Source organism: Brachyhypopomus gauderio, chromosome 1 (assembly GCF_052324685.1).
Source record: "Brachyhypopomus gauderio isolate BG-103 chromosome 1, BGAUD_0.2, whole genome shotgun sequence".
Taxonomy (NCBI): domain Eukaryota; kingdom Metazoa; phylum Chordata; class Actinopteri; order Gymnotiformes; family Hypopomidae; genus Brachyhypopomus; species Brachyhypopomus gauderio.
In genome coordinates this window covers 12744377-12771311 of record NC_135211.1, presented here as the reverse complement: position 1 = coordinate 12771311, position 26935 = coordinate 12744377, and the positions used below count along the sequence as shown (strand labels likewise).

Sequence of the window (26935 nt, the reverse complement as noted above, 5' to 3'; positions counted from 1 at the left end):
CGGTAATAACAGCCGTGCCGGAGCCTCTCTTAATATTTTGAGAATGTCATGCAGTGTCTTTGAAGTTAGCTAACAGATTTTCCATCGGACGAATAGATGAGACAGAAATTGTGTTCGGTCTAACGAAGCGCATTTGGTTTAGGAAAACCAAAGAAGCAGCTAGTACAACCATCACAGACGGACCTTCAGATAGACGAACGCAAACCCTTTGCTTCCATCCGCAAAGGAACATTTTATTGCTGATTATTCTGTATGCGTATTTCACAACACACAAAATATGTAGGCCTACACAAGAAAATACGCAGCCTATTAGGCCACAGAGGTTACCCATCACTGACCTCAAGGAACTAGTTTTTTTTTTATTAAGATAGGAAATAAAAGGTAATAGGCCTATGCATTCAGAGTACACACAAGCCACTTAGCTGCTTTCTTCATTTAAAAACCTTAGGAAAAACAATGCCTAAAAGAAAATGTATCCTACGCTCCCCATCTAAAAGCAAAATGCATTTCATTGTCTCCATCTAGTGGCAATAAGGAAAAAGACCAAGCTCCTAGGAAAACAAATGACTTGGCAGAGATCACGGATTCATAAAGAAACGACTAATCAACTACATCACATTCATAAAAGACACAAGTGTACGCAGAGAGACAGACAGACGGTAAACTTTTATTGTTTATATTAAATCAAAGCACTTTAACGTCACAAACCAAAAGCCTTGTGGTGAAGTAATATTTTAATATCTGAAAAAGAAAAGTTTAAATGGCATATTATAAAAAGTAGTAACACTAGTGAACAAGAAATATTTCTTTAAATAATACAACTGTACATTTTTTTAAAAGGTTACTAAAAAATGGGGAGACAAGAGACCAAAAACAAAAACAACCTTGAATTGCTTCAAAAAAAAAATGACACGAAATACAACTACCACAAAGAAATAGACCAGGTACAAACTGACCAAAGACAGGACTGGTTAAAAAAGGAGGGGGGTGTCATCAAAGCAAAAGAAAAAAAAATGTTTTTTAAAATCACAGTACGATCAGAATGACAGCAAGAGGTCAAAGCCCATAAGAAATAAGGCAGAAGACAACGTCCCCCAAAGAGCGGTGGGGTGTGCCGTCCAGAGGGAACAGGAGGAACAGACTGGCGTGTGGTTCTCTCCAGCTCTGCTGGAGTCTGGGAAACCCCAGAATGCATTGCAGCTGAAGCTATAATCACAAAAGGTATCAACAACAAAAAAAAAAAAAAAAAAAAAAAATCGCAGCTGGTCTTACACAAGACACTGTAAAATCTCTCAATCCACGTTAATGTGTACATGCATGTCTAACACAAAGTTTACACAGGCAGGGAAAGAAAACGCAGTAGGAAAGTCTTAAAAGTAGAGAGACGTACGCTATGCAAACAGGATGCAGCGCAAACGTGCTTCACACGCCTGACCTCAGAGCTTCATCAATACCCTCTAACAGGTAAAACTCACACACAAGTGTCATAGTAAGATATGAATACAAGTACAAGCCATTACCAAAAAAAAAAAACAAAAAAGAAGAAACAACCCCCCCCCCCCCCCAAAAAAAAAAAAAAAACGACAAAGAAAAAGAAAGACAGAATACCTCATCATCAATTGCAGAAGGTCAATATAATGTGTTGCTTTGTTGTGTGTGGAGACGCTGCTCACAGTAACCCTTTGGGACGTGCTCCTAACCTCTCCCAGTCTGCACCCATGGGTGCATGGACCACAGTGTGTCAATTAAAAAAACATGTGGACATGATATACAGATAGCATTGCTATTGCCTAACAAGACACAAGAGAATGAATTTTCACTCTTTCTTTTAAAGATTTTAGTTAGAAATCGGTCGAACAATAATGGTTTTCTTCTTTTCTAGAGGAAAAAAAAACAAAAACAAAAAACAAAACAAAAACATTGAACTCCAAATTCAAAGTAATTTCAGACGGACAGAACAAAAAAAAATAATGTTGTTTACTCAGCACACCCCAAACACAAAACATAAGATTGCGGACATGCAATATGACTTGGTGATTGAAGCAGCATTCCTGAGCAGAGCAACAAAGCACTGGGGTATTTTTGATTTATTCCTTCAATTTTTGGTCATTGGGGTGTATTAATTCAAAAACAAAGAGCGAGTGCATACATTCCAAAGGCTTTGCGTACGTACTGTGCAAAACTATCAGAGGCTATCCAGCCCCCAAAGATGACGGCCAGGAGGGACGACTAAATTCAATTATGTTTTGTTCAATGATCAGTGCAAACTCTAATAACCAGCAATAAATGCTATGGTTAATGTATGCCATGTCCACAGCTAAACATTTTGACCACAGTGGGAATCCAGGCAAAACATCTTGACAATTGCCACAAAGCATCCACAAAATTACATATATAGAGAAAGAGCTAAAAAGATGAACACATGAAAAACAAAAATATTACAAGTCAGTATAAAATGTGTAAGAAGAGAGACTATACTGAATTGATATATAGTAGTAAATATACAAGTAAAATAGTTCTTTTCTCATGGTCTAGATTGTTCCAGCCTGTTGAGTAATTCAGATGCTAAATTCTGCATAGCAATTAGCATAAAGGCTTCCATTCATTTAAAACTGACTGGACCAATAAAAGATACAAATATATTCTTTCAGAATTATACCAAAATCATATAAATTTAAATTCCAACTCGTTTATTTTAGTTCTTAAAATTTTTGTAAACACTTTTCCCTTTGTCTGTTTTAAAAATACATTCTAGTCAGACTGAAATTATGAGGCATATACAAGGTTTACTAATTTCTTCCATAATCTTAAAAAAAAGCCTGTATACGCAAAGAAATGGGGAAAATAATAATGCTCTGTACAGAGGAGATCACTCCCTCCAATCACTACTGTCACAATGCAAGAGGGTCACCATTCACTGGCATTTCTATGTCTGACTGTGAAAGCTGCCAAAGCACTGCCTTTAGCTTCTCCTATGCTTTTCGCTCCCTAATGGGCAGCAGCAGCACCACCACCACCACCACCACCACCCGGCCCTACACGGGCTACTCTCCTTCCAGTTATGAGCCTCACATGTTAGGGTCTCCAACTGTGCACCAGCAGCATGGGGGAGGCAGTTGTGCAGGTGTTGTCTGCAAGACGAGGAGTCAGAGCAGGGGCGCCGAGCTGAGAAAAAGCACTGAGAGGGCAGCGGGGGAGGGGGAGTGGTGGTGGTGCTCAGTTCTCCCCCTTCCTGCTGGTGCACAGGAACACAGCATGGGGGCGCTGGAACCACACGGTACTAACGGCATCAGGCAGGCGGCTGGCGCCTTCTGTTCCACAGCGTACCGCTATTGTGGCGCATCCCCTGTCTCTCCCCACGTCATCCCCACCCGCAGGGCGCTCTAAGGACGGCCCCCCGGCGCTGGCCGTCATTTGCCGTACGGTCGGTGGGTTGACCTTTCCCCGTGCTCGAAGGAAAGGGCTTTTCTTTAATGATGTCCAAAAATGTGGGAGGTGTGTTTAATAAAAAAAAAATAAAAAAATAATAAAAAAATAATAAAAGTAGCATGTTCTTTTGGTTATAGCGATTCAGTGGACACCAGCCCAGATGAGTCTCGCGCTGCAGAGTTGCATACGTTTGATAGTGCTGCTGGTTTTCTAAGAACGATTGTCACACTGTGGCGAGTCGATTACAATCGTTTAGACATAAAAAAAAAAAATAAAAAAAAACGTCAAATAAATAAAGTCTGTTAGACGGTTTAATTTTCGAGCCCCAGTTGGGAATCACTAAAGGCAGGTCAGCAGCAGGGGAGAAAAACAACCACTGTGCTGATGTCATGGTTTTGCTCCTGAAAGGTAATTTTGCTACAAAGGGACGACACCCACGCAGATGTAAGTGGTGTGTTTATCATGCGTTCTCCTGGTAAATTCAAAATCAAGTCTGTGTGGGGACTCAGAAATTCCCAGTCGGGGTTTTAACAGACACATATAGCACTGGTCTCAGATTGAGCTTGGTCCATGTTATACTGCGAGTGAGGATTTTGCATTGAAAATCCCCGTGAGCCTAGAACCAGGCTTAATCTGGACTGGAGAGCAGGGCATGTGAAGCACTCGAGAGTGAATTCAAAGATCTTCTCGCTCCCACTGAGCGCACTCAGTGCAAATATCATAATTGTCACCGTCTCGAGTGGCAGATGGAGAACACAGAGTGAGATCGGGCCCTGAGAGACACATGGCATGTGTCTAATGGGCTCATCAGACATTTTACATTAAGATGTAGTGTGGGTTTGTGTGTGTGTGTGTGTGTGTGAGATCTGCCTCAAGTGTGTGTATGTGCAAGAAAAAAAAAAACATAGAGAGGGAGAGGGGGAGGGGGAGAGAGAGAGAGAGGGGGGGGGGGGAGAGAATGAATCCATGTGCTCAAACTCAGCTGTTCAAAGTCTATCACTGCGGAAGCTGTCCTCCACTGAGGGGTCTGGCAGAACCATATCAGGATCACTGAGCATGCTCAGTCCATCGAGGCTGAGGGGCTCGATGCGAAGCTCATCTTCCAGAGGAAAGACTCCCTCTGAATCAAAGCACTCGGGCACCGCCGACAGCACACTGCTGATGTCCTTAGACAGGCTCGGGTTCGAGTCATCTGAGAGAGGAAAACGGCAACATTCATTTGTGCAATGTTAAGAGCGATTCTATTCAAAGTAGCAGATTTTAAAAAATGGCACAGCAACGGGGAGTGAGAGGGAGCGAGGGATTCTGGGGGCAGGAGGAAGGCGGGGATAGCTGCCTGTAATGAGCTCATTAGCCTGCCTCTGCTGCGCTGCTCCCCCCCCCCATACCTGTGAGGATGATGTTGGGAACTCCACAGTTCGAGTACAGCATGTTGGCCTTTGGCTGCAAGGGGTCGTGCAGGTTGCCATGGCTACTGCCCAGGCCCATAAGGGAGGTCTGCTGGCAGTAGAGGTTAGCGGAGGGGTCGTACCCTCTGGCCACAGGGCTCATGGTGTGCTCCAACAAGTTATACTGGTCCTGTGGCGAAAGGGGGCGGTGAAGTTAAAAGCTCAATATTCTACACAGCAAAAATAGGTTGTGCAATCAAGGGTTTAAAACCCTCTTTTCTGAAGCTCGTCACATGATCACTGGTGTCAAATAACCGTAACAACAAACAACATGCTAATTAAGTCGATTTGTATCTGTAAAAATGATGAGCCCATCTGTGAGAGACTTGAGCCCATGACCAGTGCATGGTGCTATTCCAATTATTGATCAACTTCAAGAAGGTGCTCTGGATGACAGTCAGCAAACTTGTTTACCACTTGCCCTGTGCACCGTTGATATAGCAACCATTCGTGAAATCTAAAGCTATTTATTCAACCATCACACCTTACTCTTTCACATCATGTAACCATGATTCACGTGGGGACAGGAATACTACACAACCAACACTCAATTGCAAGCAATGCACGAGGTCCTTTCTTCTGAAATCGTTTCTTTCTAGATTTTTGTGTTATCATATTATGTAAAAAGGCTCATTAATAAAGCCCAGTGAAAATGGGAAAGATCTTGAAATAACTGAACTGGAAATGATCCAGAAATAATGTGGAAAACTGACATTTTCTTGGGTTGGAAATTTGCAGGAACACATCTATATTAACTGATGTGCTTCTATATAAAAGATAAATATTATTTAACAAAATCATGTGTTTGAAACGTATATGAATTTATGAGAACATTTTTTCCCAATCACAAATTATACTGACCTGATATAACTGACTGAACTGTAAACCATTTTAAAAAGTCAAGCGATTAAACTGCTTATTACAAGGAGAGTTTCTATCAGTTTTCTTATACAAAATTGTGCTTACAATTTATTTACAAATTAATTTTTTAATTTACTGAACTGCATGAAAAATTAATTGTCTCAAAGTAAGTACTCAATACATCTGCAATATTCTATGTAATAATCCATTGGAATAACAGGGCATAGCTGTGTGCCCTTGTATCTGCAGATATTACTTAGACTCAAAGATAAGAATATTTTAGTTAATAGTGTGCCAAAGACAACAGTAACAGGAGAATAAGTGTCATACTTATTTAGTGCTGGTAGACCTAAACTTCAGGAATCACAAATAGTTTCGTTTCATTAATTGATTTCATCCGAATGTATCTTATATATATGAGAAGTGTTTTGACCAATGTTGCAATGCAGTCATCAACGTACTTTGATATATTCTCAGTAGGGCTGCCAATTTCTGCCACTACAGGACTGCAAAGTTGTTATGAATTTTAATGTCTAAAAGACATTATGGGATACTGTCTCCATCTGGCAGCTGCGCTACAATTCTATATTTTGTTATGTTGAATTTCCAAGCCGTCTACTGCCATTAAATGCTTCTCTTGTTGGGATTATATTATATCCTGTTGGGATTATATTATATCCTGTTGGGATTATATTATATCCTGTTGGGATTATATTATATCCTGTTGGGATTATATTACGTCCCGTGGGGTTCCTTTTTTTTTTAGCTCTTTCTTTGGCCAAATCTTCCTCCTTTCTTCACAAGAAAGACAATGTCGCTAGGGGGCTTGGGTGTGTCCATGTTCAACAACACATTAATTAGATCAGATAATTACTACACTAAAGTAGGTGTGCAGGAGCTGGAGCAGCACCACGCTGAGCTGGGTTGTGGCCCTCAGAGATGTTCATGACCCATGGTGTTATCACAATCACCTGATAAGACGGACACTTGGATGGGCGACCAGAGAAGGAGAGCTCCATGAATGGATCGTTAAAGAACTGTCCCATGGAGTTGGGCTGAGAAGAGGCAAACACAACAACAGGCCACTTCTGATATCACATGCATCAATACAAGATGCACAAACTGGATCTATACAGTTAATCCAACTAAATCCAATCCTAAAATGATTTATATGGTTGGAAATCTGGTACATTTCTCAGGAGTGGCTACGAATGGGCAGGGTTCAACACTTAGTCACACGATCCCAACATTATCTTGACCTAAATGTCAAATGTTCAAAACGTTGATCTGTATCTGAGTTACATTACACTCAAAACATTACACAATACAGATTTTATTACTCCACCAAGACATATTATTTGGTACATTTATACAGCGTAGCTACTTGTAAAACAATAAATAAATAAAACTGCCATGTGGAGATCAGTAGTAAAATAGTAAATATAAAACTCACAGCGCTAGAGTTGAAGTCCAGTGGGACGTTCTGCAAAGGAGACAAAGGTTGCTGGTGCCCTCCCTGAGGTTGGCACTGTTGCCCCACATTTGCATGCTGGGAGCCCTGATGCATGGAGGGATGAGACTGGGGTGGTGGCGGCTGTTGCTGCAAGGCCTGCTGGGATTGCTGGTAGAGAGGGTAGGGAGGAGGTGGCTCCATTGGCAGGTTACTGGTGTCCAAGGCAACCCCCTGGAGATGGCATAAAATCCCCCCCCCCCCTCAAAAAGTTACTCCCAAGTTCGGGGTGTACGAGGCAACACCGCGCCCTGGCCCGTGTCTGCACTGCACACTAACGCCCTGCCAATACCAGATAGGCAGTTTATACAAAAGCTTTCCAAGGAAGTCAGCCGTCTTGACTTCACACCTCATGCTAAAAACCTCAACGCTATTACGAACAGGTTCACGAAGCCTTATTAGCCCAAGGGGAAGGAGAAGTGATTCTCCTGGCGAACATCTCGACTGCTGTACCTGTGTGATGGGGGAGAGGGAGGGAGACATGGTGGGTGACAGCTGTTTCCCCAGGCTGCGCCGCTGCTCAGAGCCAGGAGAGAGGGTCAGGGGGCTGATCGGGGCGGGCCGGCGCCTGGGTGAGGTGGCCATGCCCCCCGGGGAGGGATTGGAGAGTGAGGAGAGGCGCAGGGATGAGTGGATGGAGGGATTGCTGAGAGATGAATGCAGCTGGGAGTTGGTGAGCGATGCCTGAATGGAGGGGTTGCTCAGAGAGGAGGAGAGGCCTAAAACAAAAAACAAAACAATCATAAAAAAAACAAAAAACAAAATAATCAATCAACAAAGATACGACTATAATTACAAAAACATTCTCAGCTCAATGTGGGTTGGTGTAATGAGAGACGCTGTAATGAGAGATAGTGCTGATCTTTTTTGCATCAAGTTTTATTAGAACTGCGCCGGATGACTGAAGCCTCAGTCCGGTGTCTCCTGCCTCGCCCGAGACACTGGGCTGTTTGTGGGCTGCTGGACCACGAAGTGTACGGGGAGAAAAGGGCTGTTTATGTGCAGCCAAGCTGCGGGTCAAAGTTCACGGAGACCCTGGTCTTCAGCCAGCCTGTGTCCAGTTGGGCTGACGTGAGCGAGCGCATCGGGCCAGCACAGCCGGTTCTCAGACGCGTCCGTTGAACGGAGGATCCAAAGCTCAAGAGACTGCGAGTCAATGCGAGCAATCAGATTAGCGGAAAAGTGGGGTGGGGGTGGTGAGGGAGGGCATGGGGCAGGAGTCCGGCTGCTCTAACGTGGAGACGTGTCTCTGCAGAGAACAAACCGCATTCATTCAGCACAGAGGGTGGAGAATGGCGGAGGGGGAACAAAGGGTGGAGTGTTCGCCCCGGCGCTCGACTCTGGTTCGACACCGGAAATGTGCGAGTGTGGCTCTGGGTTTTGAGCACAAGTGTGTGAGGTTAGCCCCCCCCCGGGACCGCACTCACCCTGCGAGGTGCCGATGCCCAGGTGCATCATGGCAGCGGGGAGGTTCCCTGTGCTGCTGCCCCCACTCAGGTTGGGGTAGACCACCTCCTCAGGGTCGAGGGGCGTGGGCAGGGGCGAGGGGAAGTGCAGGTTACTGAGGTCAGGCAGCGAGCCGCCTGTGTTTAAAGTGCCCTGGTAGTGAGAGAGACCGGCGTTCTGCTCCGGAGATGGGAATATACTGCACAGATGAGGGGAAAAAGAAAGACAAGCACAACAGTCATTACTAATTACACACACCAAGCTCTAGACCGCCCCCCCCCAACCACACACTCCCCAAAACAGACCACACTGACTTTTTGACCTTATGTATACAAAATGCAGTGAAACACAGAAGAGATTAGGCCGAAGACATACTTGATTCCAGGCACTTCACAGGACTTGGGCCGTGAAGACAGGGACTGCACCTGTATCAGGAGGCACACAGGTCATCAGGCACACACACACACACACACGGTTGGACGCACACTGAGCAGGACACATGGACGAATGGACACACGCAAGGACACAAAACGTTCCTTCAAACATACACATTTACACCCTTAAAATGTACAGAGTGTGAACCGGCCACCTGAAAACTCAATTCTCTAAATTCCACTCAGCCCCATCAAGAATATCTGAGACCAATGTCAACATTTCCTGATAATACTTACATTTAACTATTTACGCATTTGCAATATCAAACTAAAAGAGTCCACTATGACGGTAATGGCCGACAGGGGAGGAGTTGTGCAGAGCTGCACACTCCATGCGACAGTACCGCCCTCCCAACGCCCTCCTCCCAACGCCACCTCCCAACGCCGCCCTCCCAACGCCGCCCTCCCAACGCCGCCCTCCCAACGCCGCCCTCCCAACGCCGCCCTCCCAACGCCCTCCTCCCAACGCCACCTCCCAACGCCCTCCTCCCAACGCCGCCCTCCCAACGCCGCCCTCCCAACGCCGCCCTCCCAACGCCGCCCTCCCAACGCCCTCCTCCCAACGCCGCCCTCCCAACGCCGCCCTCCCAACGCCGCCCTCCCAACGCCGCCCTCCCAACGCCGCCCTCCCAACGCCGCCCTCCCAACGCCCTCCTCCCAACGCCGCCCTCCCAACGCCCTCCTCCCAACGCCCTCCTCCCAACGCCCTCCTCCCAACGCCGCCCTCCCAACGCCCTCCTTCCAACGCCTCCTCCCAACGCTGCCCTCCCAACGCCCTCCTCCCAACGCCCTCCTCCCAACGCCTCCTCCCAACGCCTCCTCCCAACACCTCCTCTCACCTTCTTGGCCTCCCACAGCTGCTTGGGCAGTGGCTTGTTCACACCAATCAGACTCTCCTCATTAGGAACAGCGGGGAAGGAGAACACTGCAGGGGAGAAGCAGAGATCACCACCAGCTCCCTCACATCAGACCACCACCAGAACAGGCACGTCAGACGGCACAAACACGTAAATCACCAAGGGCAGACTCTGCAAAAACCATCATATTAATACCTCCTATTGATGTTTATCAAATGTAGGACAACATCAGACTTCCCATTGTGTAAAAAGGATAACGACGCCGTGACTGAACATTCTTGCCAGCAGGGGGCACTAACAATCACACACCGGTGTCATAGAAAACATGGTCAACCCCAGCCTCGGAAGAGAAACCGTGATCTAGACAGTCAGGAGAATGCATCCAAATTTCAAGATCAAGGCGAGAATGCTCACTAATGTAGTTAATATGGTGATTTGGCTTCTAGAATGCACTCACCATCACCTGTGCCATCCACCTCCGCTTCATTCATGCTGGCTACATTGCCAAAAAAAGAAAAAGAAAGAAAAGAAGACTTAATAAAACAACACAAAGCAATACATCTTACCTCACATTTAACATATTTAGTACATCTGTCTCTAGCAACATTGAGAATCATGCATGCCAAAGATGGATGCTTCCAGTTACACGGACAACTGCAGACAACTGTACTGACAAAGCCGATACTGCAGTAAAGCACTACCCAGAGCCATGTTGTGTCGGAGATGGACATTCTGACCCCCCAACAGTAATGCAGCAGAAACCAGCTTGCTTCAGGTAAACATGTTTGTTTACATTTCAATAAACAATAAACGGCTCTTTACGACTTAAAGCTGCAGCCCTGCACGCAAAAACCCACTTTTGGTTCATACAAACCGATTCAGTCAGAGGGCACACTAGCCCCACCCACCACCGAGTCAGGATGCACACTAGCCCCACCCACCACCGAGTCAGGGTGCACACTAGCCCCACCCACCACCGAGTCAGAGTGCACACTAGCCCCACCCACCACCGAGTCAGAGTGCACACTAGCCCCACCCACCACCGAGTCAGAGTGCACACTAGCCCCACCCACCACCGAGTCAGAGTGCACACTAGCCCCACCCACCACAGACAGGACAGGCCTGGGAAGGAAGCAGGACTGGTCTATCGGTCTTAAGAGGAGAAGCAGGGTGGGAGGGAGCGTGCAGTCCGGGGGGGGGGGTTTGGGGTTCTCGCGTGACCACTAGTATTATGGGAATCAAAGGAGAGTGTTTTGTGGCGCAGCGGAGCGCTCCTTCAGGGAACAGGTCTTCTTTCTCCTTCCGTCTGCGCGCTGGTGCTGGGTGGGCACAGAGCCAGGACCCCCTGCTCCACACGGCCATTACGGACCTACTCGGGTGCAACAATGGGGGCAAATAAATGGCTGGTGGCACTCCGTTACCCGCCACCTTCCTACCCACTTACCCCATCTACCAATCTACCAATGCAGCGGGTGCTGTGAACAGTCAACAAATAAGGCAGGGCCATCTCTCATGTTCAAATACCTTACAATTCACACGTGTATGTCTGTGCTTGAATCCAATAGGGCATAAAGAGCTGTTCTTTGACCATTTTTAATAAAAGAATCAAAGACTTCTGTGAGAGCCACTACACACACAGAATAAATACTACAGATGGTCAGATATCTACAGCCTGACAACTTCATAAGATGAAATGGATGTCCTGTAAACACCCAAGCAGTAGCTAGTAGCATACATCATTAATATTTTGATCTAGGATCATGTAACTCTGCTTTGATGGGGGAGCCTACACTGTATCAAAATAACAATAGTATTATGGCAGGTGTTATATAAAATAGATGGACCTTTTTCACTGTCCAATCAATTCAATTCAATCAATTATTCCACCACTGTGTGTGTGCATTGCTAAAATGTAAAGTATGGGTGGCAAAATTATATTTAATCCAAGCTGCCACTAATTTCATAACCTTAACTTCTGCGCATCAGCCAGCAGGTCTCTACAAAAGTCAAGAGCCCCAAGACACAGAAACCAAAGCTTGCCTGCTCCAGACCTGCCCTGGATACTTCACACGACATCCTGCTTAAACATGTTGACTAAACAAAGAAGAGGTAATCCATCAGGAAAACCATGAGGTAATCCCACCCGCCCCTGCACAGACCCAATAAACTACATCCTCGCTGTGTTTTAGTTGTACAAACTCTCCTCCTGCAAGTCACACAGGGAAGGGGCAGAATGAGAGAGAGAGAGAGAGAGAGAGAGAGAGAGAGAGAGAGAGAGAGAGAGAGAGAGAGAGAGAGAGACAGACAGACAGACAGACAGACACTTCCTGTCCTCCCTGTTCCACATGTACGAGGCTCAGTAGGGGAGCTGCTGCCATTATGCTCCCAGGTGACCATTTAAATACCCATGACTGTCGTCTTGTTTCTTTGGGTGCTCATTACAGGAAACCGACGGGCTGCGCTGGTGTTACTCGCCTTTCACACCGAGCATCAGGAGGGAGAAAACGTTTCAGTGCAGCCCAAGTTAACTGCGACATGTTTGGCAAGAGCAGAATGCCTCTCATTTAAATATCATCTCAGCATTACTGCAATAACGATACAGGGCCGTCAGCAAATTAAGGACAGCGCAGCACAGAATCCAACTACAGTGCTGAGTCTTATTTTTGTTGTAATAATATTTTATTATATTTAAAACACTTGATGACAAATGCAGATCACTACAGATATTTAATATTCACATACCCATGGGAAAACTGCCTTATGCATCAACAGAGAAGCTCCATGCTGGACTGGGTAGCTGATAATATAAATGCTCCTTGATCTCAGCACAGGCAGGGGGAACAGTTTGAGTGTTTTCCTTATTCTAACCCCTGTTCTAGCAGTTTCAGTGTTTTCCCAATTCTAAACCCCCTGGCTTGAGTCAGGTGTGCTGGAGCAGGGGAAACTTACAACCATGCTGTGCACATGGTCCCCAGCACTGAGGCCCACTGCAGTGAAATAAAATAAACACACTGAAGGTCTCTGCTACAGGGAACACACGGGCTCAAATACAAGTGCTGTTGCCAGAGGCCCTAATTCCACGGCATACTCCATGTGTGCATTATAGGGTATGAACCACACAAATGTGTTAATCAGTGACATGGGGCTTTCTAAACAAACAGCCAAACAGCAGTTGCAATCACCCCGAGGAGCAGAGCCAGGATACGTAGAGCAGTTTTAATGACCTACCAGAGAGGAACAAGTCATACATTTTCAATTTAACGTTCGCACCTCTCAAAATCAGTGGCAAGAGACAGAAACACCACATTAATGCAGACACGGGAGCTGTAGTCCCCCCCCACCCCACCTATGCCCATCCGTGTGTCCCCCCCCCCCCCCGGAAGCCGTTTAAAAGACCGCCCCTCCCCCACCCGTACAAGGGCCGCGTTCAAGCCGGCCAGCAGAAGGCGCTTGCAGGGCTCACCGTTACGCTGGGGCGGGCATCGCCCCATCTGCTGGTTCATGCCGAACGGATCCTGTGGGTTGGGGTTCATAGCGCTGGTATGCAGAGCGGAGTCTGAATTGGTTCTGGGTGTGAGCGACAGATCAACAGACAGACAGACAGAGAGAGAGAGACGAAGACAGACAGACAGAGAGAGAGAGATGTGGGGAAAGAGAACTAGTTACTGGTATTCTGGCTCTACAACAGCTGCATGTTTAAGAGTGGACCGACAGGAGGGCCTGAGCCCTTCCGCATCCACACAAGCAGGCCAGTCCAACAGCCACCCTGCACCTGCACCGACTGCTCCATTTAACCACTTATGCATGAGATCTCCACCGCGGGCTCTTCAGGAAGCTCCGGGCCTCTTCTGGATCTCTCCGGCCGAGCGCACATTCGGGGCAGAGTGCTCGAACCCCTGATCGTCACATTTTTTTCAACGAAAAAAGCAGCTTTGGGTCTAGATTTTTACGACAGCGTCGCCAAGAGCTACAAAGGAATGGTGTGATTCACCGTGACGTAGCGTCGTTTACGGACACCAACAGTAGGAGGTGGCACAACCCCCCCTTTTCATTCAACAGAATGTTTAGAACAAGATCATATCGAACAGAAATTTATACATTTCGTTTAATTACTCAAAAATGTCTCCAAGGAAACTTCGTTTGATCTAATTTTATATATGTGGAATACAGTAGCATTGTTCAGTTCACCAACCATCAACAAGACAGGTTCATTATCCATTAATATTGGACTTATCTGGGATTAAAAACAGAATTCTTATTTTGAATTTGCATGTCTGCTTTAGTTGTTTTGTAATGAAATATGAATTATTCATTATTGCAGAGAATTTTCTTGTTATTCTTGAGTGTCAAATATGATTTAAAGACAAAAGCACCAAAGAAACCATAATTAGTCATTTGTTTGCTAGACCTAGAGGAGACTTCATGATAAGAAGAATGAATGAAAATTGAAAGGAATGTGTGTGTGTGCGTGCGTGCATGCGTGTGTGAGAGAGACACACACACACACACACACACACACACATTGAGGCATAGAGAATGACAAGGTTGGAGAAAGAGAATCAGAGGCAGAAGTCCAGAGGAGTTGATCGGTGAAATCGGAGTGAGTTTTTAGGGTCAAAGGTCACCTGTTGAGCTGCGATATTAATCTAAACCCAGGGCGTTTCTCCTCAGTCCAGGGCTGCTGCTCCCTTTGGAAATGGAAACAACCGTGTGTTAATCACTACTACACCCACACCCGCCTACACCCCCCCCCCACACACACACACACACACACACCCACACACAGCCTGGTGCTCACACTGGCCAAGGGGTGTTAGTACAGGGAGACGAGGCAGAGAATAGAGGGAAAGACAGAAAGCTGCGGAGATGACGGAAGAGTGGAAGCCCGACGTGGGCCGTTAGCCCAGCACTGCAACACCTCGCTGACGTACAGCTACGGGTCGACTACGCTGACCGTCAAGCCTGGGAGAGATCAGAGGACCAACACAACAAGTGCTAAATCCACAGCCTCTAATGGGCATTAATTAACTGTAATCTATTAAGACAGTTTTGAGTAATTCCCAACTCAAATATCATATCTGTGTGGGTCAGCTGTGCTACGCTGTAGTAATGCAGATGTGCCAGCTGTTCTAACAGCAGCAGTAACTGCTTCCCAGACCCAGCTGGTGCACATGGTGCATTCAAATGCAGAGCCCCCCCCCCGTGGAGGGCACGCAGTCCGTGCATGAAGCTTTTTAAAACACCAGCGTTGCCTTCTAACATTTCCACTAAAAGAGGGCGGTGCAGTTCTTACAAGCAAAGACCTCTAGGGAAAACAACAACAAAAACAAATAGCCATTTTCAATCTGTCTCCACGACAGGTGGGGGAAAGCTATGTAGAGCATAACTGCTTTTGGGCACATATGAGGGTGTTGCAATGCTTTACCAGCACAAACACAACAAATGGTCAAGAAAAAAAAAAGAACCATAAATATGCACATGAGAAACAAACAAAACCCCAAAGGCTGGACCATCTCTTTACAACTCATCGTGCACTAGACACCAGTTTCGTTACACATTTCCACATAAAGCTTTCTAACCGCTCCCTCCCACCCTGCTGTTTCTATTAAGGCTTAGCAACACATGCCATATGGAGAACTACTATTCTCATTTCTCCTCGCTGCCACAATTTCTGGGAGTGCAAATTACAGGTGGCACTCTCCGCACATAAGCAGAGACTGAAGCTTTAACATGTGCGGGAGGGGCGAATCCAGCAGGGGCAAATTCAACAGGGGCAAGGCCAGCGGACGGTGCCCTGTGCTGAAATCAGCTGGGTTTTTCCCTCTGCCATTTAACCACCACGCCAGTCAAGCCTGATCTGAAACGCAGATGTCTGAAATCTGGCACACAGAAAAAAGCCCACCAGGGCCACAGAGACGGTGGACAGACCATTTATTGAGCGCATATTACTGTTGGGTCACCCTTCATGTCTCTGGGACACAGTGCCTTCTGAGGGTGCCCTCCCAGGAGGGAGTGTAGCAACCAAAGCAGGGAAAGCGTGGGAGAGCGTGGGACCCAGAGAGCACCACTGACCCCAAACCTGACCCAGCCCAGCTGGGCTCTCCTGGGACAACATGTGGACCCTACCAGGCCTCGGGGCCAGGCTAAAACCGCCTTTACCCACCCACCAGAGAGAATGCCAGACCCCTGGGGCCACCGAGCTCCCCGTTCCAAAATGAAACCGGCCCTCTCTCTGGATTTCGCCAAACATGCTGAACCTTGGCTAAAACTTACAGCCTTGCCCATTTTACACTACATATATACTCGAATTGTGGCTGTCTGGACAGCATAATGCACCATTGATCAAAAACATTTTGGGGGCAAAAACAGCCCTGAAATATGATCAGGAAATAACACAAAGCACAAGACCTGCTTTAGAAGCTCTATACCAGGTATCACCAAATGGCGGACCGCGGTCCGGATCCGGACCCGAACGCCGTCCTGTCCGGACCCAATCACATTCCTGATTAACTGGATACGGACCCAAATGCCAAAAAAATTTTAACGGGAGACTATATTTTAAAACGGAGAATTTATTTTCAGACGAGTGTTATGTTCACCACCCATTTGAGTGTTACGTTCAACCCCCCCCTGCTCAACAACTTTCGTTCGCCACCGCGAACCCGGACCTAAGGTCTGAGCTATCTGCCAAAAATGGACCGCGGAAAGATTTAATTGATTACCCCTGCTCTATACAGTCAACAAGGTACAAACTATTCCTCCGTTTCACAGCAGTGCCGGGCAAATCCTTTCATTAACGCTGACCAAATGACTGGCAGTGCCTGCTGGTCTCCTGATGCCAAACAAGAGCCATGACACAGCAAACGCCACTTTGATCTCTTAGGAGAGATGAAGAGCCTCTGAGCCAAGTGAAGGACAACATCACAACAAACGGGCCACACCCACTACAGGATGCAGAGAGGAGAACAGGAGCCAATCAAAACCGGCGGTTTCACAGGCGGCGTAAATGCGGGAATGGGGCGGACAGGGTTAAGGAGAGAGTGGACCGTCTCCAGCATGTCCTGAAGTAATGCTCTGCAGATGTGGAGAAAGTTGTAAACATTTCCTGACCCTCTTCCCCCGCCCCCGGAGGCCAGTGCGTTAGCATCTTCCTCCCAGTCGAACAGCCCTCTCCACCTCCGCCACCCAAACGCTCCACTTAGCGTGGCTTTTGCAGATAAGTTAACAGCTCCAACCACGTAGCTTATTGCTAAAAAGCCTGCAGTCCTCTGCAATGCTAAACCGACAGCCCATTGCCATCTCAGCAGAGGTTTATTGTGAGGGCTCCGTCATACTCTTATTGACGCCAGACAGCCAGCCCTACGGCCCACACCAGCCTCTTCAATAAGGAAGCCTCGAGGAACCTGTGGTCTGGTTACAAGCGCTCTAAAAAACACAAGGACCTGAAAGCACTGCTCACGCTAGCCGCTGCCACACAAGCATCAACTAGCTAACCTGGGAACAATGGAGTCCAGAGCTTGTGAAAACATAGCCCACCTAGCAAACTGTGGAGTCTAGCGCAAAGCAAAAAAGTTAATTGCTCTACCTCTAACTCTCTCCTAATCCCATAAGTCTTCCGCTAAATATTCAGTAAAAGCCAATTGCAAACTCACATAATCAGAGTTCACACTTAACCCTGCACTGCAAACACTGAAGTTCAATACTGAATTTTTAAATAAACTGAAACTTCAAAAGGGTCTTAATAGCCAAGTCAGCTGTTGCCATGCCTTCAAAAAAACTTTCCCTGGAAACACTCACACACACCCCCTCCTCCCCACCACCCCCACTTCCCTTTCACACTGCTGAGGAAAGTGACGAGTAAATCTAGAGGCATCCCAGATAAGACACGTTTGACCAAGTACGATTTCAAACCTTTAAACATGGCTGATGTAGAATGAACCGGTCATTCCACCTATAGCTAAACGTCCGATGTCTACAGATACAGTAAAAAGAAAATACTTAAAAAAAAAAAAAAGAAAAGCAACCAGAGGTGACAACACAATGCATGCTGCCAAAAAGAAAATAATTACAGGTTACAGGAACACACACCCACTATTCAATTAAATACATCACTATCGGTTCAAAAAGGACAAAGCAGGGAAACCAAACAACACCAAAACACTTCACAATATTTGTTCAAAGGCAAAAAAAAGACCCCCCCCCCTCACACACACACACACACACACACACACAGGGCACTGAGCCCTGGCTAGTCTGCTCCTGCAGGTCCTGTGCAGAAGAGAAGCATCGCCATACAACACAGTAAGTACACAATCTGTTGCAGAAGGGAGCGGAAGGCCAAAGCTTGGCGGAGAGCGTATCTGGCAGTGTGTTAGTGTTGGTGGGACACACACGCACACAGCGGATGCATAGATAGCTACACACTCATCCCTGAGAAAGAAAGAGGTGGTTAGGTCAGAGAGGAAGGCTTCAGTTAGTACTGGAACTTCACTAGGAGCTCAGGGGGGTGGGGGGGAGGAAAACACAGATAAGATGTGATATGAAATCACAAAACACTAATTACACATCATTAAAAACACATTTGGCATTTTCATATCATACATTGTTACACAATCAAAAACACATTTTTACACATGTATAAAAATCAGTGGTTGTACAGATCTGGTCGGTGGAGTTCACATTGACCTGTGTTTTATCATATCATGTACATCCATCTGCACCCTCTGATTTAGAGCCACACGAAATGAGGAGTTCAGAGAATGATGATTATGTACTGATCGGGAGTTCAGCATGAGAGAAACGATCCAACAAGCTCAGATTTCTCCTGACCGGTGCCTCAACATCTTAAAGCTCAGCATGTCCGTTTGAGACCCTTTTAGAATCTTCACCTCAATCCTTGATATTACTTTGAGAAACTTTTAAAAAACGGCTCCTTTAACGCGAGCGCGATTGGTTATGCGTGCTGTCTCATGCACGGTGGCATATGGCGGTCACAGCAGGACGGCAGCGATCGGGGAACAGAAGGCCGGGCTGACGAGCCGCCAGCCAACCTGTTCTCAGGTGTAAACAGTGACGGAGGGCGTGGACTTGTTCGGTTTTACAAGTCGAGCAGAGTCAACACGGAGCGACGAGCAGTTTCGCGGTGGAGCTGCTGTTGGGAAGAAGCCATGCTGGCCCGTGGCCAAGCCAACATTCAAAACATGACTGTACAGAGAGGAGGAGGGCCATTAAGCCTTTTATTACAGGCTGTAATTCACCCCCTGGTAAACACAAGAGGGAAAGACGTCCACCAAACTGAAAGGGAGAAAAGGCCGTTTGTGCGAGGTAGACCTGTTGGTGTTTGTTTTCTGAGAATGGTTCTGATCCACGCTAAAAGGCGAGACTGCTGGGCCCACGCTGTGCCGTGCTCTCCCCACGGTAACACATCGAGGAAACGAATACGTGTGGTTTTTCCCCATTGTAGCAAAAAGGAGTCGATCATCATCATCGTCCATGTATGTTTTCTTGCATCCAAACGAAAGCTCTCATTATTAATGCCATCTGAGGCAACAGCAAGCCCCTAGCACTCCAGTCACTCATCCGAACCGCCCAAACACTTCCCATCATGCACTTTGACTTCTTCCAGACTGAAGGCATTAATTAATTCATTTCCTGTTTGTGCGTGTCCGTGTGCAAGACAGCACTCACCTTCTCCAGCTGTTGTCCGGGGGAGGCGACAGGTACACGGTGCCATAGGGAGAGCTCTCTGCGTGGTTCAGTCAAAGAAGACAGTCGTGGAGAGCACACGCGCGCACACACACACACACACACACACACGTAAAAATCACAATTATCTAGCCAAGAACTATATATACCAAGAACTGAAGGAGGAGGGTCTTTTGCTGTGGAAGTGACGTGAGATCATAAGGGGACGCCGGTCTGACCAGCACTTGTGGAAATGCTGACGACGATACCGGCTCGTACCGGATCTCTTCTCAGAGGGAGGCGGAAACGAAACGAGGGACGAGTGCACGCGAGCGTCGGGCGCCTTCTCTGCCCAACATCTGGTGGGGCTCCGACAGCACGGTGATTTCTGTGACCGAGAGCCTGTGGTCATCTCGCCAGCACCTTCAGCGCCTCACCTAGACGAGGCCTTCCCATTGGCCAACCAGTAGCAACCAAAACCACTACGTTTTCACCCCCTTTTCTGGCAAACACACCAGTCATTTGGAGTTCATCCTGGTTCACCTCACAAAATGTGCAACATAATTTCCGAGACACGTCGTCTCGGGGGCGTGCCAAGAATTAGCACCGGCTAATGGGTTGAGGTTAGTGGTCATCCCTGCTTGCTTAATCTTGGCAATTACAAAAAAGTGCAAGACAACATTGTCAGACATGTGGTGCTGAAGAAACAAATGAATTAAAAAATTTATACAAAGCAATGAGGGAATATTCAGACTTTAGGAGCCTTCATTTGAAACACAGTGAGGAAGACACAAACATGCATGTTTGACAGCCCTTAATCTAATTATTTAGTGCTTTCAGAAGAGGTTTCTTGGCTTTATGAGTCTATAAAATAAACAATTCTAGAGTTATAAATATAATCTGGCCTTTGGGACACTTGCTTGACTAACTAGAAATGGCACCCTTCCTAAAGAGAAAATGAAACTAAATTAAGTACTACATTAGGTACTACAAACTAGCAAGGCAACATGACTGTTAAAAGGTGGATGGAAGGAGTAATCTTAAAGAAAATGGTAAAGAAATCAGATATACCATTTTAGTTGTCACAAAAAAAGCTATTACACAACATAGATTAAAAGCTGTACTTATGACAGAATAATACAGTAATAATCCTTCAGCAGTTCATAGCATGCAATGCTATAGTTCAACCCAGGATCTCTTAGGTCAGGTTTTGCACTGAGAACACCTACGTTTTTAAGGATGAAGCAAGAGCTTCCAAAAACAGCTCTTTGAGTTCTATTGATGAGCGTTGTTATAATCACAAAGAACGCCCTCCCATTCAAATGCACAAGACGTGCAGTTGTTCATGGTACGAGATGACAGAAACAAAAATTTCAGGTCATTCAAAAATTCAAGCTTCTCAAATGTTTGGGCATTTCCTCTTGCTCGATCACCACAGAATCAGAGGCTTAAGAACAGACAGATTCTAGCACAACCACACCATCATTAACTATAGACAAGTACCCAGTAAAACTTATAGATAATTCAAAATGTTAATCTCCCGCGCGACTTCAAAGCCAACGATAAGCAATTCTGCTCTGAAGCACAATCAGGACCAACCCAAGGCCTCTAGCGTCAGCCTCGACATTTCAGCCCCAGTGATGCTCAGAGCATCGAGCATGACGCGCATGCATGACAATGCAGCTCATTTATTCAGTCGCCGCTCTTTATTTTATACGCTCAATTTCCTTCATACTCAAGCAAATCCAACTCTGTTAGCATTCCAGATGGTATTTTTTGGTGAAACTGGGAGAGTTTAAGCCATTTTTTTTTGTATTTGCAATTTGCGTATATTACCACCAGGGAGAGAGTGTAAAGACAGGAGAGTTGTATTAGTCTAGCCTCAGAAAGAGGTGGAGCTAGCAGAGGGCCGTGCGAGATGATCAGACGTGAAGTTTGTATTGTACAAATATTCAAATGTCCTAACACCCACGACAGACAGACACAGACACGCACACACATAAACACAGTGCCAGGCTACTACACACACCCACAATAACAGTTCCATGGGAGCTGAATGGTATAATCATATAGCGAAGACCATCAATGAGCCTACGGCTTAAAAAAGAGCCACCCACATGAATAAAGGTCAGCGTGCACTCATGCATTAACCACTCCCGCATCGAACCCAGGAAACTGCAGTTACTCAGAGGAGTGTTAAGACGCAAAGAAATATGCACAGGGCAAATAAATAAATCAGTAAAAACTACCGACTCCTTTCTTAAATACTATTCGTAAATATCCTAACACTATAGCCAGACACAAGCAGACACTCGTCTGCTCTGGACGGCGGTGAAGGATATTTGCCGTCCCGGTTTGTCGATGGGTCTGCGATGTGGCGAGTTGATGCGACTGCGGTCTCGATGGACTCTCTCCACCAGACCGTGGTGCCTGGTCCCTCTCACAGAATCAAGACCAGAGGGGAACGTGCCCTGAACAGAAGCATTAGGAAGGGAGGAACAGCAGATTTCATTCCACCTAGTCAAACATTTTGTCGTGCATTTATTAAGCACTATAATAAAAAGAATATATGCAAAGACCAGATTTGACAATCTGTATTTAAAAAAGCAAAAATAAAAACAAACCAAAAAGCAGGAAACACTGAGCCTTATGTTTGCACTCATGTGAGTAGTATACTCAAAAAGTACGATTTTACCTCACTAGATTCGGTTTCTGATGACAGACAAAAATCTAGGGATCACTGCCCAATGGCTCAAAAGAACCTTTATTCAGAACAACAAGAGCAGTTTCACCTGGAGATAGACAACACTATTCTCACTGGGGAGGGGGGAAGGGGACCTAAATACAGATACAGTTGTTCAGCTCCTGGAGCACACAGACATATCAAGTTTAGTACTAAGCTTCACCTTCTACTGAACAAGTAGGCAAGCAAAGTCCGAGTGAAGAGAACCAAAAAAACAAAAACCCACAACTTTGATTCTTTACATGGACAAAGCTTGCAATTACCATCTCTAAACCACGTTTATGTGGATCTTGCAGAGAAGACGGGGCCCGGGGCTTATCTTCTCCTACATAAGCATATCTTAGCAAGACCAGGTTCAGGTAAGCAAAGGAGCACAGATCGTGTACCTGGAAGTCGGTGGTGGCATGGCCGATCTGGTTCACGTTGGGCAAGGAGCCACCGTAGTACTGGGCACGGTTCTGGGACAGACGCAGCTGCTGGATCTTCTGAAACTGCACCTTTAAAAAGCAGAGAGGCCGAGGGAATGAGTGACTTTACATAAACAAGTTTTATACGAGGAGCTTGTGTGTGGGAGCTTGTGTGGCAGACGCTTGTGAAATAACCAGCATGCTTCATAAGCCAGCGCACGTGTTGAGGGGAGAATTTCTGGAAAAGGGGTGAATTTTTTTCAGTTTAAGGCACGGTCTGGCTCGGGTCCAGCACAAAGTGCGTTTTGTATGGAGTCTGGCATAAACATGTAAATCAATTCTGATCAGGAATAAGCAAATTGGCATGTGCTCCTTCCTCGCACCAACCAAAAGGACAAAATTTGAATCTCAAAGACCAACCTCATTTAATATTATCAATAAAGACTGTTTCAGCAAATACAGTGGGCTTCCAATAAAGCAGTAAACACATACACTTGGGTGTCATTCTTTACAAACCAGGAATGAGACATGGTCATTGTTATTCAGCCATTTTGCTGTGGATAGTTTTAATGAGTTTCAGAATTGTAGGTTGAGTCCAGTACCCAAAATAAATATGCTTTAATATAAGTAGTATAGCTAAAGTGATGGACTGATTGTTAAGAGATGTGACTTACTCTTAAAATGTCTAAAATGTGATTCTGCCTTTCGATGAAGAACACCTGGATCAACCATATATGCGGAGTTATTAGTCCTCTCGGTTAATCAAGGACACCAATACTGTACTAAAACAATTCAGAAAACTGATCATCACAAGCCCACTTCTAAGCGATGGAAAACAAAGTATTGACACCTGAAAACAGGCATAAAACCGAACCACTCTACAACATTCCATTAGGGCCTTCATTACTAATACAGTTCCCTCTTTTTGTTGTTGTTTTTTTAACTTTTTGTAGATTGCTCTGCATGCATATTTTCAGCATATATTAACAGTTTATGTGGGCTAGGATTAGCACAAAGAACTTGATAATTGATGTGGATGGATTTGGTCCTATCATGTTAAAGCACCATACAACACAGATCAACTGAAACACATTACCTAACAACAGCTAAATGAGGCAGATACCTAGCACATCAGCCATCATCTATTATTAAGTCCAAAGACAAAACTATTTGCAAAAGTCAGTGTATAAATTAAACAGAGTTCAGAGTACTTCAGTTCCAGGGCTTCAGATTGAGCTCAGTAACCATCTTCACCAAAACACCGAACGTTATACCCAACTGAAATTACACTAGGCCCTAATTCTACTCCACTTCTGTATTCTATCCTGCATCAATACACTGGGTGACATCTCAAGGTACACAATAACCACGCACCACTAAAACAAGACAAAAACTGATTCTAACATGTAAGGGTTCTTGCATGTTTCTGTGGAGTTGTTTTGTGCTAAATTTGGGACAATTTAGAGACACAGCTTGCCTGCAGTGCCATGCTTCACTCAAAGAAACAGTATAGATTACATTTAGGAGGAAATCTTGAATGTAAAGGGACTCAAGGGATAATCTGTCACAATAGCAAACGGTTGCTAGTTTAATCACAGCATGGGAAAAACATCCTTATTAAAGGATAAATAAAGATTCAGAGGATATGAACGACTCAATAACATACAGCACAAGATGCAGTATAAGAATAGTCCTTACAATCACTGTTGGAGCTGACAGTGATGGTTGGGACTAAGGAGGTCGGTTAAGTGCTAGAGGCCTGATGGTCTCACTGATCCTCAACAGACACAAGCTTTTCCTCCGAGACTAGCATCACTATTCACAACACTTCCACTGAATTTGGCTGAAGTGTTTACACATACAAGACGACATACATGCATATTATTTTTACACTTGGAGCAAAATCATGAGTTTCCATTATTAACTAATTCATTGTCTTTTAACCAAAAAAAGAAACTGCCACGCAGTGAGCAATGAGCAAGTGATCAATGTATCAAGTTGTGCATTTATAAAAACACGAGATGTGTGTGCAAAACGGAAAAGTACAATTTATCTAGACAGTAAAATAACAGGATTAAATAGTCACTGGTTCACTTCTATAAAATCAATATTTGTAAGACACAGGAGTCGGTTTCTCTTGCCAAGCAAACACTGGACAAATAATGGTGAACATCCAAGAACTCGTAGATGAAATGTAAAAGCTCTTCACAGGTACATTTAAATGACATCTTGAATATAACAGACAGCAGTATTTGACAACTACCCAACCACCGACTGCATACGTGCTGACAGCCTGCTTGTCACAAGCTACTAAATAATACAATAATGCGGTATCGGGGGTGGAAATGCAATGAACTTCCATCATCACGGTGCACCTCACTTTCTGTCAGACCACAGGGACTAAGAGCATGTGTATTAAAATGTGGAGCTGTATACCCTTGAGACGGTAAGGTCCGTCATGAGCTGCTCGAAGGCCCGCGTTTCCTCGGCTTGTTTCTGGTTGTGCAGCGCTATCTTCTCGCTGAACTTCCTGGGGTTGGAAGCACTCGAGCCCGGGGATCCGGACATGGCGGGGCCGCAAGAGTTTTTTAAGAGTCCGACTTCACGGGGAAAACAAACAAAAATAAAATGTAGCAGTTGTTCGCAGCCGAGTATCAGAAGTACTTCAGCCGTCCTCCCGTGTTGGACGTTTGTCGTGAGCGTGTGGCGCGGACCATTTTAAAACTGTTAAAAGTGCCAGTTGGGAGAGTTGGGAGAGTTGGGAGGATAGCTGGATACTTGGTGAGAGAGGGAGCTGTCAAAACTCCAGCCTTCCGGAAAAAAAACACAAAACAAAACAAAAAAGTGGTATAAATCTAGTCAACACGGGCGTGTTCTCGTGTGGAAATAAATGTTAGCATACAGTTGAAAGTGTCTCATTAGTATGTCCTAAATAAAAGTTCTCATATGCACTTCATACGAGCGGCTTCCTGAGGAAACTTCACTGGAGAGGCGTCGCCAGCTAGCCAGGCTAACTCGCTGGATAAAACCCCCTCAGCCCACTTAGCTAGCGAGCTTACGCGGGGGCCAGTGCGCTTTTCATCACGGGGACCAAGACTTTTTAAACGTTTACTCGCATTTATGTACAATGTAGCGACAAAGGATACATTTTTTATAGCTAAACAGCTTCTGTGAACGTCAATAAGCACAGGTAGCAAGGCTTAGCTTAGCTTAGCTAAATGCAGTTAGCTGAACTTGACAGCCAGCCAACTCGCCACTCCAGTTTAAAATAAAGCGCGATACCAGTTTGGTTAAATTATGGATTCAAATGCTTTTGCTTGACTTTGTTTTTTAAGCAAACGAGCCAGCGAGGGGTTTTCCCGTTTAGTTAAAACATGTCAGCCAGCTGCTGGGTGCCTTGACGGCTAATTCCCAAGCTAGGCGAACTAGCAGGCGCCCCCGACCCAGTAATCAATATCTGGGAGAATCTGAAGTCCTTCCTCCTCTGAGATCTTGGGTGGCTATCCGAGCTAACTAGCCACGTTAGCCCGCAAATAATTCAAACATTTGTATCTGCTGTGCCACGCCAATAAATCGCTCACAGACTAGCGAAAACAACACATTTCTGGTGATTATTTCACCAGTTTCCGTGCAGTTTTAAGTTGGAAATTTGTAACTAAACTTTTTTTTTTCGCGAAATTTCAACAAGTGGTCAAACTCACGTAACAGAATATATTAGCTACGTGTTCAAACCTCATAAACAAGCAAACAGCGCTGACTTTCTGTCATGGCTGCACCTTAAACTCAACAAGACTCTCACTGACTTATAGCTGGTTAGTTATGCTAGTTATGTGGCTGTGGCCGCAGCTCGACACTGAAAACAAAACAAAAAAAAATGTTCAAGTGTCAATTATTCGGGAGTCGCAGTTGTCAAATCTGGTCATTTGAAAAAGGCAGCGTGTACTCTCCTTGGTAGTGCGGTCCTCCTCTCGTCCATCACTCCGTATCCGTTTGTAAGTACAGCTAATTTACAAGATGCTGAATCCTCTTCCAAGCGCCTGTTTGGTTTACTCTGATACCTCGCCAAGAGTGAAAACAGCAGGGAAAAAAAAACACACAAGCTTGCTCAAAACTGTG

At 45.6% G+C, this 26935-nt stretch overlaps 1 protein-coding gene across 3 annotated transcripts; it reads right to left on the bottom strand.

The window, feature by feature from the left end:
* Nucleotides 1–647: 647 nt before the first annotated feature.
* crtc3 (CREB regulated transcription coactivator 3) lies at nucleotides 648–26935 on the bottom strand. 3 transcript variants are annotated; one of them, XM_076997438.1, is made up of 16 exons: nucleotides 25534–26935; nucleotides 25256–25419; nucleotides 22799–22909; nucleotides 22012–22140; nucleotides 19673–19734; nucleotides 14611–14673; nucleotides 13449–13552; nucleotides 10443–10481; nucleotides 9968–10053; nucleotides 9070–9119; nucleotides 8676–8893; nucleotides 7702–7967; nucleotides 7192–7422; nucleotides 6710–6793; nucleotides 4818–5007; nucleotides 648–4621 (listed from the first exon to the last, which is right to left on the bottom strand). In XM_076997438.1, exons 2-16 carry the CDS (start codon nucleotides 25385–25387, stop codon nucleotides 4416–4418), a joined length of 1971 nt encoding a protein of 656 aa, XP_076853553.1. In that variant the 5' UTR covers nucleotides 25388–25419; nucleotides 25534–26935; the 3' UTR covers nucleotides 648–4415. The 3 variants fall into 3 exon arrangements, with proteins under 3 accessions (XP_076853553.1, XP_076853547.1, XP_076853559.1); XM_076997432.1 differs by having other exon boundaries at nucleotides 25256–26935; XM_076997444.1 differs by lacking the exon at nucleotides 14611–14673 and having other exon boundaries at nucleotides 25256–26935.

Excerpts from the sequence above, each read along its gene's own strand:
- crtc3 (XM_076997432.1), bottom strand. The coding sequence starts at position 25,387 with ATGTCCGGATCCCCGGGCTCGAGTGCTTCCAACCCCAGGAAGTTCAGC. Across the intron at positions 9,120-9,967 it reads AGCTGTGGGAGGCCAAGAAG|GTGCAGTCCCTGTCTTCACG; the intron begins GTGAGAGGAGGT and ends CTCCTGATACAG. Across the intron at positions 4,622-4,817 it reads TCCCAACATCATCCTCACAG|ATGACTCGAACCCGAGCCTG; the intron begins GTATGGGGGGGG and ends TTCCTCTCTCAG.